Source organism: Pagrus major, chromosome 15 (genome assembly GCF_040436345.1).
Source record: "Pagrus major chromosome 15, Pma_NU_1.0".
In the NCBI taxonomy this organism is placed as follows: Eukaryota; Metazoa; Chordata; class Actinopteri; order Spariformes; family Sparidae; genus Pagrus; species Pagrus major.
Genome location: NC_133229.1, coordinates 17067302 through 17081995, shown reverse-complemented (window position 1 = coordinate 17081995; position 14694 = coordinate 17067302). Strand labels below are relative to the sequence as shown.

The 14694-nt window shown below is 42.1% G+C and overlaps 1 protein-coding gene across 1 annotated transcript; it reads right to left on the bottom strand.

Moving 5' to 3' along the window:
- Window positions 1-108: 108 nt before the first annotated feature.
- On the bottom strand, window positions 109-14378 carry socs5b (suppressor of cytokine signaling 5b). The gene is made up of 2 exons (XM_073481815.1): window positions 14103-14378; window positions 109-7480 (listed from the first exon to the last, which is right to left on the bottom strand). Exon 2 carries the CDS (start codon window positions 7459-7461, stop codon window positions 5770-5772), a length of 1692 nt encoding a protein of 563 aa, XP_073337916.1. The 5' UTR covers window positions 7462-7480; window positions 14103-14378; the 3' UTR covers window positions 109-5769.
- Between the last annotated feature and the right edge of the window lie 316 nt (window positions 14379-14694).

Genomic DNA, 14694 nt, shown 5'->3' with positions numbered 1-14694 from the left:
ACTCACTGCTTGAACACTACAGAGTGAGTGTAAGAGTGTAAGAGTGTAGGACAGCATGATAAATGAAAAAAAAAACATACTCAATATTATATCATGGGCCAGTGTGGATTACACTTAACAGTTTTATTTGGAATATTAAGACAATGAAGCATAAGCCAAGCACCAAGAGTGACAGCTACAAGTGTCGCATCATACGGCTCTTAAAATGAACAGGTTATACTGGAAAACGACTGTTTTTTTTTTCTCATTGAATGGTGAAGCAGATACACAGAACAGACAGTGAAATGTGAACATGATTATGCCATTTACACGCTCCAAATCCTACCTGACAGCAAGAAGAAAAAAAAACAAAAGAAAGAAAAGAAAAAAAGCGAGGAAAAGCAGAAGAAAATGGAACAGCGATATTCGTCTGACGACAGCTTGGTCAGCCTGTGGCGGTGACTGTGGCCCGGGATTTAAAAAGGGCTCTTCTGATTGGTCAGAACGAATAAGGCAGTCTGGGAACACGGCGGTGCTGCAGAGTGACAACCATTAGTTCCCATCATTGTCAAGTCCTGTTGCCTCGGCACCCACATCCACACAGCAACCAATGTGCACATACAGCATTAAAGTGACAGAGGATTGCAACCATTGTTACACTACACTCCATTGCATATTAGGGAGAAGTAATAATGAAAAATAATAATTCTTTCATACATCTTTTTTCTGTTTGCATATAGCACTTAACCCAGCTTTCTAAAATATATATGGGAACATGAAAGAAATGTTTAAAATATCTTTTTTTTCTTTTGTTTGTCCTCTTAGAGCTAAAACCATGAGCCGTACCGAGGTGGGGGGTTGGAGTCTTTTATCCAGGGTAGTAGCTGTAGTTTAACGACACAACCAGCCTGTCTCATCCAGACCGGACCCAGTGGTTTCTTGCCACAAACGAGGCTCTCATAGTGCAGCTAAATAGTGTCATACTAATGACAATATAAGGTCAAAATAGTTCAATTCACGCATTTTTTGTTTTTCTTAAGAACATAGAATATACACGTAAACACCCATCTTTGCGCTCCCTTTTTTGGGGGGGGAGTAACGCAGAAAGGTGGTGCTGGCTAAATGTGGTCCATGTTTACACATCCCTGGCTTAGGGTGGGGTGGTGGTGGGAAGGTGTGGATGTGTGTCAATACCTGGGGGTAGTGCAGGTGTTTGAAGAAGTGTGATAGCAAGTGCGTGCAAATGTATGTGTTCCAGACAGTTAATGCACCACAGAAGAATAAAACTTCTTTTCATCAGGCTCCTATTATATAACTCCATCATTCATCATACATACAATGTTTTTTTTCCTCCTAAATCTACAGGTTATATGGCAAACATGTGCTACGGTTAATGTCAGATATTTCCCATGGGGAAAACTGGGTTGAGAGGGTCCTGGGACTCTCCTTGCAACGGGCCTGCCTGAGATTAAGGGGGGATGGGGAGTGGGGCGGGGGGCAAAGAGGCATTGTTCATAGGAGTCACTGTCATCACCCCTCACAGTCGACTCTGCATCCCCTCCACTTGAACCCTCCGTGTGGCTCTGTCCATACACTAATGTACTCCCGCACGACGCACACGCATGCACCGAGTCTGCAGCATGGTGGAGGATTCAACTCCATCGACACAGCTTACAACGCCTGAATATACAAGTGAAATATTTCTGGACCGCCGTCTTTTTTTCTCAACACTCACACAATTCTCGCCATCTTGAGCTAAAACACAAACAGTGCTGTTCTGAAATATTTGGACAGTAGGAAATTGTCAGTTGTTTTGGCTCTGTAGTGCAGCATATTGGTAATTAAACAAAGACCATAAAGGTTTAAAGTGCTAACTCTCAGCTTTTAGTATGTTTGAGAGTGTTCAAATCCATATTGGATGTATAGTGTGGGAAATGTAAGTCTTTCCTAATTTAAGGTCAGAGCAGGTGAACAAAGAGCCTTGACATACAGACGCGGCAGCCAATGAGGGCAAAGTCACCTGACCTCAGTTCTATAGAGGATGTTTCACTTGCTTAAGACCAAACTCAAGGCAAAAAACTACCAAAAACAAGCAAGAATAGAATTCAGCAGAGATTGGTTGCAAAATATATTCAACAAAATAATAAATATGATGACTTCAGTTTGTTGAATTTGTACAACTTCCAAAAGCGGGTACAATTCCTACTATTTTCACCCAGTCTGGATGTAAAGTTGTTACGAAGCTCAACTGTCATTTCAAACCCAATATGCTGGAGTAAAGAGCAAACATAAAACATGTCACTGTCCCTATACTCGTAGACTGCACTGTAGAACACAAATACACAATTAAAGTGCTATTTACTTCAACAAATCCCCAGCCCTCTCCGTGAGCATGCCGTTGCCACAACAGGAAGCCAATGCTCTCAGTGAGCCAGCTCCATCTCTCCTCTTCCTGCTCCTCAATGTTAACTTAAGCCTAACAGGGTCGGATACAGAGTAGAGTGTAGGACAAATGGGCCTTAGCTCGCTCTACGCCACAGTCACCTCCACATCAGCACAAGGATGTTAAGGATGTGGCCAGATGGAGAGAGAGCAGTTGGATATAATAATAACAAAAAAGGCCTCCCTCAGCCACACAGCAGCCGTAAGGCAACACAGAGTGGCCCTTTTAGTACCCAGTAAATTTATATCCCAACATGGTAAAATTAGCCTGTGATTAGTGCCTGAAAGAGGGGTGGGGCACTGCAACAAGTTGTATGCTATTGCTAGGAAGTGGCATGATAGACAGGTGACAGTGAGCAAGTATGAAGGGTGATGTGTGTGGGGGTTTTCAAATAGATATATATTTCTTCTCTTTTGACAGTGTGGATGCTAAAAATCCTCAAACATAAAAGTGCACAAACAAGCATGAGTCAGTCCTATCCCCTCTGCTTAACACTCACTGCTGCCACTCCAACACACATAGGTGATTAACATGCGGCATTCAAGTTTTCTGAGAACAAAGTGCAGGGCAGTGGAAAATGTTTGGGACTTTAGTGTTTGGAAACTATCTCACTGCCTGCCTGTTTAGTAAGTGAAATTAAATTTCAGGGTGTAGGTGAGAGCTTAAAAGTGCCACATTCTCCCCCTATGATTATATTAACAGTCTAACATACTGTTGTATTATTCTAGCTTTAACTTGTTGAATCTGAAATAAAAACTAGCTTTATTTTAATGCCACTGAGCACATTATTAAGCTTCAGCCTTAATACAGATAGCTGTGTTCAAGAGCTTTGGTCACAGACTCAGATACTCATGGGCAAAGAAACTCACTGACATTTGTTCATGATTCATCCTCACTGATGAGAACTACAGTAACCTTTAACACATGTGCAGACTGATAGACACGCACACAAACTACAATATGAACTAGTTTGAGAACCTTTCCAGTAATGATCATCTCATGCGTCTTTCAGCTTCAATATCTCAGTTTTAAACATTACCTGCAGGGTTTTCATCTACATACTTTCCAATTAATTATCAGTTAGAAATTGTTTTCTCAAAATGCCTTAAAGGAACCAGTCTGCTTGTCTCTACACATCTCATCCGCGCACAGTCATTTGCACACGTGTTCTATTCAAAGTTCAACTAATTTAATTTTTTTAAAGCCAGGTCATGTGCATTCAATTCTAATAAAGAGTTAGAACAAACAGTGTTTCTGTTAACTTGAGCAGAAGATGGATTATTCAGATCAAAATGCTCACAGTGAAGAGTGAACCTTCAGACCCTCTCATTAGGATCTGATGCAGACTAGAACCTGCACATGTGAGGGCTGGGCATTGATGTCTTCCACTGAAATATGCTACAGTAGGGCTGGCATTGGACCCACTAAGAACTTAACACTATCATACAGGTCATAATGTGGCAAGAGACTAAATGCATGCATTAGTCAGTGAAAACAGATGTAACTTATGTACAACTTATCATTTCAATAATCTGTCGTAGCTTAACCAACATAGCACCACTAGAATTGTATCCATTACAAAAATTTTAGCTTAGAGCATCATTATTATTCTCTTCAGTCTCATTTGATGGAAGAAGCACCGCCTGCTCTAGGTTTGGACTACAGAGCAACTGATTATGGAACAAGATAATTGGTTCTCTAAAAAGGCACATAGGTTACATGTATTTTCTCTTCACAATGAAAACACAACAGAAATGAGCAGCTAGCCAGCAGTCTTTTTCTCCCAAGTCACACAACTAAAATCATTTCGATGCCATAACTGAAGCTTGCAAAGATGTCAACCTCTCGAGATTCAAGTGTTGCCTGCACTCAAGTTATAAATTAGACTATAAATGCAACAGGGCAACGAGGCTAATTGTTGGGGTTGTGACCTTCGAGTCATAGGTTGTAAATGGGGGTCATCAACTCCAAAGCAAGCCCCTTTCCTGCTGGTGACAAAGTCCCCTTCATAAAAACAAATTAATGCATTTTAACGTGGTTTCATAAAAGAAATATAAATTAAGGAGGAAAAGGGTACTGCAATATGGGAGATGTAGATTGCAATTTTAAAGAGAGACTTTAAAGTGTCATCTTAATTAGTTGTCCTCCCCATTTATCATCTTTCACTTCATGTGCAAAGATGTCTGCACCTATATGAGTGTCTTGAGAAGAAAAATAACCAACAAAGGGGTCGAAGCTTTTCTTATGTCATATGCCACCAAAAGATGCTGACTGAAGGAAGCAGGTGTAAACGACACTATGAAGCCATAACACAAAGACACCAGACTGCTCAAATGTAGGAGCTAAATTTCATAAAGGGAGAAATGTACTGTGTGTATGCATACACAATAGTGTGCACAGGGCTGAAGTGCCTGTGGCCAGTAAAGAACTGACAGACTGCTTTGACAACTGTAACAATGGCAAGAATGTCAGCATATTTCCTTACAATATGTTCCTCCTGTTATGAAGGCAGTGCTGGGGAGCGGGAATAAAGGTGACAAGTTTAGCTTGCTCACTAAATAGGACACAGTAAACTGATTTATTATTCATCATTCACCATTACTGCTTAAAGAGGAACTAATGTTTTTTAAGGACTAATCTATAGTCCTTTAAAAGCACGTCATTTCCCTGATGTGCTTTCCTTAACTCAATGGACCCTCCCAGAATCTGTCCCCGTCTCCGGCTTAGCTGATGCTCATGCGTGCAAAGAGATGGCAAAGAATGTGCCTTATGTAGCTCTATCCATGGGACAAGCTCTGACTGCAATATACCAATAGCACCTCCAGTTGCCCTCTCAACCCACACACACCTTAAAACCTTCTTGGGAAGGTGTTCCACTAGGTGCTTTGACAAGCTAAGGAAGAAAAAAAAGAGAAAGCACAAAGTGAACTGTACAATGTAGCCATGTGGGCCTAAATAGCAATTTAGGATGAAGAAGGGAGGCATGCAGGCAGGTCTACAGGCAGGGTGATGTCGTGGGATCAGGCAGACATTTAGCACAAAGCAGGAGAGAAAAGACACAAAGCACTGATATTTGTGCCTTCCCTCCCTGTCCAAACAACCTGTTCAACACAAAAACATGTGCTTGCCAGACAGCGTTATACTGAATATAATCATATGTATTTTCTGTGATGTAAGTAATAACTAAAACAAAGATTAGAATGAATCTTTTATAGCTTGTTACATTTAAATTCCATCCCCCACCAAAAAGAGAGCTATGTCAGTATAGCCTCTAATTGGCTAATGAGGAATTTCTAAAGTTCTGTAATCCTCCTGCAGTGTGTGTACAGGCAATGGAGAAGGCCACCCTATTTGACCTTGAGTGGCGGTTCCCTCTCCAGCCAACGAACTCGTACTTTCTGTTTATAGTGATACTCCTTGAGGAAGTCCTGCAGGGCAGGGGGCAGAGGCAGAGAGCCTATACCATCGTAAGTGGTCCAGCGGCAGATGGCGGCTCGTGCCAGGTGCTGCAGGCCAAAAGGAAAGGTCCGATGGAGAGGCGCTGTAAGCAGCGGTTCGAAAAACATGCAGGCGCTGGGGTCCTTGTAGTGCTCCAGCAGTCCTGTGACGGTGGAAGAGTGGAAAACACACGGGTCGTGGGCGTCAAAGCTGAAGTTGTGGTTCCACTGCTCAATGCGGGCATGCAGTGAACGGTTGTAACGGCGGAAGCTAACGGAGAAGAGGTAGTCCTCCTGGGCAGAGTCACGTAGCAGGAAGGTACCCTCGGGCCGTCCATCCAGCAGCGCCTCAGCCTCGTAGCGGTCCATCACGCCCCAGTAGCAGGGCAGAGCTGTGATCTGCAATAGGTCCGGTACCAGACAGTGGATGTAGTCTATCTGGGTGTGAACCTTCCAGGGCCCAGGTTGCTGTCGGCTCAGGTGACCGTCCCCAGAGGCGTGCCTCTGCTTGGGCCTCCTGGCCTGCAGACAGAGGGTGGTCGAATCCTCCTCAGAGTCACAGTCCTGGGCTGACGCTGCAGCCCCCAACACCTGAGCACAGGCACCTGATGATACAGCACCTACAGAGCTGCTGGCCCCTGAGGCCCGGCCTTCCCCAGAGGCCTCTCCCATGCCAGGAGCCATCTTTGGTCCCAGTTTGTAGAGAGAGGAGCCTGGCACTGAGGCCTCCAGGGTGTGGATCTGTGCATTAGGTGGTGGGTCCACACCTTCCTCGATGCTAAGTCTGCGACGCTCGCGCAGACGTTCCTCCTCATCCTCAGGAGAGGGATGGGCTGGGTCAAAGGCATCCAGCAGGGCAGTGGAGGAATGCGGGCTGACCGGTGCTGTGTGTTGCTTGATCAGGTGCCACTTGTGTGCGAGGTCTGAGCCTGGTGGGAAGGGGCAGGTCTCCAGCATGAGCTCAGTCAGGTGAATCTTCCGTTTGGAGGTGACAGGGTTCTTTGATGAGCGGGAACGTCTGCGAGCGGGCAGGGGTAAGCACAACCCTACTGTGTCGCTCAGCCGCTGGCGCAAAGACCGGGCATTCAGACTTCGTCCTCCAGATACAGAGTCGCTCATCTCCTGGATGGAGCAGACTCCATAACGTCTGTCCCTACGATTTCCACTCCCCCGTAAGCGTCCAGACCGCCTGTCTGCCTCCAAAGAGCTCTGGGTTTTGGTGGAACATGAATGTTTTTTCTTGCCCCCCCAAGGAGCATGACGGGAATAGGAGTCTCTCCGAGCCAGGGGAACACCCCCTGATCCCCCCCGTACATCCTCAGTGTCCTTGTCAATAGTGATCTCTACTATCTGAGGGATGTCAGACACACAGTTATGATGGCGCCGTCCTGCTGTTACCATTGGCACTGGCAGGAGGCTCCTTGATGGGCTGGAGGCTCCTGATGCCTGAGCCTCACCTGAGCTGCCTCCTTGGCCAAGATCCAACACACAGTGGACGGCATCGGCCTCAACCCTGCTTTCACTGGGTCCTGAACTGTTGTTGTGGAAGAGTGTCTGACATTTGCTCTTCAGGTTGCTCCACATGTTGCCCACTTTCTTCATCAATAGGAGCCCCTGGGACCTGAACATAACAGGAGACAAAACTGATTCAGTCACAGGTGGAGAAGTCTTGCAACAGCAATGACGCCTACATTTAACACTGAGGTACAAGCTACATAAAGAATGTCCTACATTTAAATTCCCCAGACTACTGTGTATCTAGTAATTAGACATGGTGAGAGTATAAAGGGGCCAAAGTGTCTGAGAGGTGGGTGAGCTTGAGTAGTTGGAACAGCAGAGTTAGGAGTTGCCAGGCAGACGTGCAGGGACACAAGGCCACAGCTATAAATGAACCCAGGATCTGCTCACAGCTGATCTGCTGGTATGTACTGTATTACAGAGCCAGTCTAGACCTGACCAAAAACTTTCCCTGTAACAGCAGCAGTCAGGGCACATGAACATGCGCTCACATATGCCATTGATTTACCATTCTATGAGAACTTGCCAGAGATTTGGAAGTTGTAGCACCAAACTGTGTTTAGATGATGCAGTAAGCAAAGTCACCACAGGTAGGTGGGCCTGCCAAACACGAAACCTCGAAGGTTTCTATAACGCAGCGTTTCCTTCCCTGTTTCAGACACTGTTTCTAGACTTCATGGATTTATTAGGGTACATTTTTTGGTGTTGCCGGTAAATCCAAATCACTGTAGCCAATCACAACAATCAGATACTTGAATAACTTGCCAATATGTTTAACATCCAAAACCGAACACATTTGCAACTTTTTGTCTTCTTTATGTTTGAAAATTTATCACATGAACAAGTTTGAATCCATTCTTGGTCAATTTTAAAGAAAACCTAAATACACTGTGACTAATAATACTATCAAAACATTGACTTAATCCATTAGTACAAGCTGCAAGCAGCTCATCTTATAGTACGTATAAGAACATGCACCCAGCTATGTAGTACTATGTAGTTCTTGAAAACTTAAATCCCTAATCCGGTCAGCATTAATTGCATGTGCTATTTACGAAGCTACAGGCACACAACAAAGGATGTTAGTCCCTCCTTCGCTAATCTCCTTCACTCCCTCCCTATTCTTTACCTTTGAGCTAAAAGCAGCTATCCAACTACCAGGCACTTTGCCTACCTGCATGCAGAGTGAAGTTTGCTTCTTTACATTGATAAAGACATTATGGATTTGCACAATCAGCTGTGATAGACAACAGTTCTGTGATGCACAGGAAATCCCTGGATTGGTCTTCAGCACATGACTGATTAAGTCAATTTGTTGAAATCAGTTACAAAGCATTCCCTGACTGACTCATGAGATCAGTGAGACATACTTTGTACTCACAAAAGATGACAATGTCTTTCCACTTGACAGTCATTAGATGTCTGCAATACATACGCCTACAAAACAGCCTGCAATAAATTAGTTGCTATGAAAAAATAATATTTTATTCATGCAGCTAAGCTACATCACATAAAAGTGACATGACTCATCTGCTGGGGTTTATCTCTGATTCCGCGCTCCATGTGCATCTGCACAATAAGCCTGAGTTAGTGACTGGCATTGTCTGGTCTGTTGGACGTCTTCCTTTCATTCTCTCCAGGGGTAATGCCAGCGCAAAAACTCCACAGCAAATGACTCTATACTACCAAACTGATTTCCACTGGCTTGACACATCGTCTGCTGATATACTAGACGTGACTTCTAGGAGAGCACCCACATGCTTTTCAACACCAAATGCCAATTCAGCAGACTCGTAATTGTTGAGAAACATTTCCATGGTGGATTTCATTGTAGCAACACCTGTATACAGCAAAGTCAAAGTAAATTACACTTCTGTTGGATATGTTGGATACAAATTCTGATTATGAAACTTGCTTTGAAATTATTGTTTTAAAGCTGTGTTTAAAGCTTCATGTCTGTTACAAACAATAAACTGATGTTATCAGTGCAACACACACACACGCACACAGAATAATCCACAGCAAATTGTTCAATGCTGCCAGTTGTGGCGAAGAGTTATCTTGCAACTCGATTTGATTACAGAATTGCCATCAATTGTGATGCATCTGAATTTGATTTTCATATCCCCATCTTACATTTTTTACAGCATGATCATTACTATCAAGCATGAAAAGCGTCAGCTGAATTTAAATTTGACATTTTCTGTTGGTATTGCTTGTGGTGTTGCAGTTACAGTACACTGAATCTAATCTGCAAGGTCTGTAACACTGGGCAAAGACCATGTTTTGCAATGATGGCCTGCTGTCACTGATCTTTAGTAATAAAACTTGCAAAATCTATTAATCAGTGGCGTTTATTATTATTATGTTTTTATTATTGTGGCCTTAATTCAAAAAGAACAACATGGGCTATTTTCCTGCCACGCACAATTCAATAATTTAATTTAGGGTTAAATTACCAAAACAAAATGTACAAACTTGAATTACATAATGCCGTCACACAAGTATACTATTCCTGCTTCTGCACATTCAACATGTGGCCTTCCTAAATTCAAACTATTTTTCTTTTCATCTTGCTTTCTTTAATATTATTATTGATCAACTTATAATTTCTTGAAAATTGGACTGTAGTTTTCAAAAAACAGGGAGCCCCGATTCTCCAGACAACAGGCTTTCTTGTCATTCTTTTAATTGAAGGTGATTATAATTACGCTGTCAAATTTAAATAGTTGTCCACTGTGATCCCTTGGTGGTAAGTCGTGGGATACTGAGCAATGGTTAAAGCAGCAGTCACTGTGAACTGGTTAGTTGATGCGCTACAGGTAAGAGAAGCTGACACCAGTATGGATTAACTCAACCCTACAACATGTCATCAGGGTAAAGCAACACCCTTTATTGTGTCATTGCTATTGTATGGAAAACAACTGGCACTGTGCCCGCAGCATAGGCTCGGATCACCATTCCTCACATTATGGCAAGTGTCCACACCGTATGGAGCTTCAGTTGTCCCTGGGAAACACAAATATTGTGCCAACTGAGTACATCTTGACTGAGTTCATTCTTAACTCGAGCAACAGTTAGTCTGTTAATTGCTTCATCAATCAATTCAAAAAATGTATCACAAACTATTTTGACCATGGAAAAATCTCAAATGGGAGACTTTTTTCAATAAACTACATACTTTTGGGTTAGGGGCTGTGGTCACACAAGACAGGACATTCAATGATTTAATCATGGTGCTTTAAGATGTTGTGGTGACATTTATCATTATTTTCTGATGTTTTATAAAATGATTAATCAAGAAAATAAAATAAACTGCAGATTATTCGATAATGAAATGAATTGCTGGTTGCAGCCCTATTCTTAGTAGTTATCACTGATGAATAATCACCATTTCTAGTGAACTCCATCAAGTTTTAAATTATTAATAGTTCTGTCCAAAAGTTATTTCTACAGCCAGCAGACAGTTAGAGTGATGATTTAAATTTATAAAACATATTCTTAAAAGTATATGGTACCTCAATCCTCTCCACCAGATCCATATAGACACTGATACTGACCTATAAATGGATCTAATTCATGAAAATGTTCTTTTATACTTGAACTACTGATGGTGTGCTTAGATTAAATTTATAAAAGATGCTGATCATACAAAAACTTGCTTAAGCAGGTTTTAAGAATCACATTCACACCTTAAACACCTATGATCTTAAATCTCAAATCAACTTAAATTGAAGGTGCCTGCCTAGTAATTTTCTCATTATATCATGCCAAATTAGGGTTTAGTCTGGACCAAAAGAGAAAATCTAACTTTTTGGAGGACGAGATCACGGCAATAGTAGAGCAGTGTGTTGCTGCTGCACAACGTTCATAAAGATCGCGCAGGAAAATCACTCAGTCAAGTGAAGACTTTGCTATAAGCGAGGATAATTTCCACACAAGTTGTATAAATAACTATTTGTCAGTGTTTTCTGCTCAAATCATACCTAAGTTCAAAACTGATCTTTTTATAATTGAGGCCTCCAGTACATGACTGATGCACAATAAATGTTTCTTCGTCGTTGTCATTGTAAATGTGTAACAATACAATCATATAAACCATCAAGAACAATTTAACTCTAATCTGCTAAACTTCAACTAAAGAAGCACATCTCTATGTACAATACCAAATCATGCATATTGTTTACTGAAGCGTTACTTTAGTTAATAAGCATGATTTTATTATTGTAGCCGACTTGCATGACAATGGCTTATAAAAGATTTTGGGCTCAAACAGGCAATCAAAAGTTTCATCATTTTGAGCAACATGGCTCAAATGAACTATTTGTTCAGCCAATTCGATTATATAAAACAACTGTCTCTCATTCATCAAATGTTTTGTTGGTGCACAAAGCCTTACCAGCCACAACCTCAATTTGCCAGAATTGTGTACGTCCAACATAAAAACAAACTTAATCTACGAACTGAAACGGCCTGTTCACACCCTGCTGTCTTCCCTCCGAGATGAACTGGATTTGTGAGGCTAATGTGATATCAGCTTCATCTTGAGCGGCTGGACTTTCCATCCGGGTTGGTGTGTTTTATCCCTCAGCTTGCTAATCACTTCAAAAATGCAAACAATGAAAAGTTCCAGTGACCAAGACACATGGCTAAAAAGGCCTTTTCACTCTAACTTAGGATCACCGAAACATTTTAATTGTTTTCAAGAATGATCAAAACACCATTAACTTCAGTCTGACTATAGCATCGTTTTTTTACAATTTAGTCATTTTGCATAGGCAATAATGGAAGTCCCTAAACAGCAGAAAAACATACCCCTATTGACCACATGCTAGATCACATCAGAATTACTCACACACTATAAAACATAAACATGGATTTGTTAGTCTCTCTGACACATTTAGATGGCTTCACTGTCAAATGATATTAACTGGTAAGTATTCAGAGCATTGAATGGACAAGCAGAGAGACAAAATGCTGGGAGCTGAACCCTAAAAATGAGCAATCATGAATTACAACAAATGCAAGGGAACGACCACTGAGATCTGAAAATTCAGTCAGTGTGTGCTACAATGTTAGTTAGCTAATCTGCCCTGTGTCGTCACTAGTTAGCATGGCTCCATTCTTCTTGGTAATAGTGTTGTAGTGATCCGACATGTTGCAGCAAAATTATCAAAATGAAAATGCAACCACATAGTGACAAATCTAAATTATAATTAGTTGAATTCTTGGTCTGACCATTTCTGCTCCATTATAAACTACAATTGTATTTCCACAGCAGGACAACAGTGCAGATTTATGCCTAGAACCAATTGTGCTTGGCTAGTTCAAGACTGATTATTTTAACTATAGCCGTCTAATATAATTCTCTATGACTGTTGCGATTGATAACAATGGCCACACCAATAAGCCGATCCAGTCCGCAACCATTCAAAGCCGCCCTGAAACAGAACTAGGCTACTTCTGCTCTCCGGCAGCCCAACACACCCATTCTCCTGGGATCATACTGATCTAAGAGAGGGCTGGAGAGAAGACAAGATTAAGGGAGGACGCCTTCTCTGCTCAGACCAGACCAGAGTTAATGAGATATTTGCAGCGTCTTGCATTCTGAAAGATATGTGGGATGGCAGAAAGCCAAACAAGGTCTGTATATGAATGATAAATTGCACTGATTCTTCCTAGCATTTAAATCTCAACACATATTGAAACTTTTAATAGAAATGTTAGTAATGCAAACTATTTGACTATTATCAACTAATATTTTTTCTTCTACAAAAAATGTGCAGAATGTATTTTGACTTACAATAAAGCTTTTCAAATTAGAGGCAGTAAATACAGAGAGGAACATATTACTGCAGCTACAAATTGCATTATTTACATCAAGACAGTGTTTCTGTAATATTTCTTCTGCCCTTGTGGAGCTTTGTTAGTAGCCTGCCCTCAGTAATTGAAAACAAAACATTCAAGTCAGACTGGAAATAAGTAACTAAATCAGTTAAGTCAGATAAACTGGAAAATATGCCTATCCAGAGTTAACTCACTGAAGTTATCCTTACATGACCAAAACTGCCTTCCTTTAAATATGATCTTGTCATCCTGATTAACCTAAACCTATACTAACGTTAGCTACCTTTATAGATGACATGTATGTTTTACCACTTATGACAATAGAAGACACACATTTATCGAGCTATAACGTTATTATAGCGGGCATATAGCAATGGTTGGAAGGCCTTTAGGTTTCTGGAGGCCCCTCTTTTCTCTGGTCCCAGCCAAGTTAGAGGACTTGCTAACACGTTAACACACACCGCTAAACGTAGCTACAGCCGGGAACATAACGTTAGTCTGGTATTAAATGGCTTCCTGACTCAAGTCAGATGTAGTTTATCCTTCAGAAATAATCTCTAAATCGATGTGTGTGTTTGCTGGCAACAGATATACCTCTACAAGCAGACTGCTCAGCTAACGCTGACTAGCGGTTCAGGCTTACGAGCTGTCAAAAATGCTAACTGTTAGCATTCCCTAGAGTGGGACTTTCTAGCCTTTTAGCTAGCTTTGGCTAACCAGCCAGCTAGCTGGGTTAGCGTGTTAGCTTGAGGGAAAATTTACACAAAAAAAAATTAAGACAAATAAACTGAGCGGCGCTGCGGAGCTTCAAGACGCCGAGTAGACACATGTGACATGCTTGACAAGTAAAAGGTTTGTTTCTCGAAATCATATCTTACCCGTGTGCCTTTTGAAAGCCCTATTCAAAAGCTCTCTTTGTCTGCAAAAAATGGCTATTAAGAGAAGTCAGGCATACATCCCCCTTGCGGACCACGGTGTCGGATGAAAGCACTAAAGGTACTCGGATACTTGACGGTATCATCCCGAATATTTTAAAATTAATTAGTTAAATAGTAATCAAAATTATTTAAAAGGCTAAATCATTCTTTGACTGCCACGAAAACCCGTTCTTCGTCATGGTGGGGGTCTTCTTCTCTGCCGTGGTCGCTGCTGCTCCTAGCAGCCAATATGACGGCGGTCTCAGCAGACAGGGAGCCGGAGAGGCGGACGGTGTTCAGCGTGAGGGAGACCGACTGACAGCGGCTCGGTCCAATGGAGGAGAGGGAGCAGGCGGCCATTTCCGACAGCGCATGCGGATAGGGAATGACCCGGAGCTGGCTCCGCGTGATGGGCGTCCCTTGTCACCAATGAGCGGAGAGAGGAGGATGATGAGCTCCACTGGCAGCTTACTTGGAAACGTGGAGAGGTGAAGGGATGCTGGTTGGTGTCACGGCCAGGCCGGACCACTGACTCACTGATGTCATCCAGGTA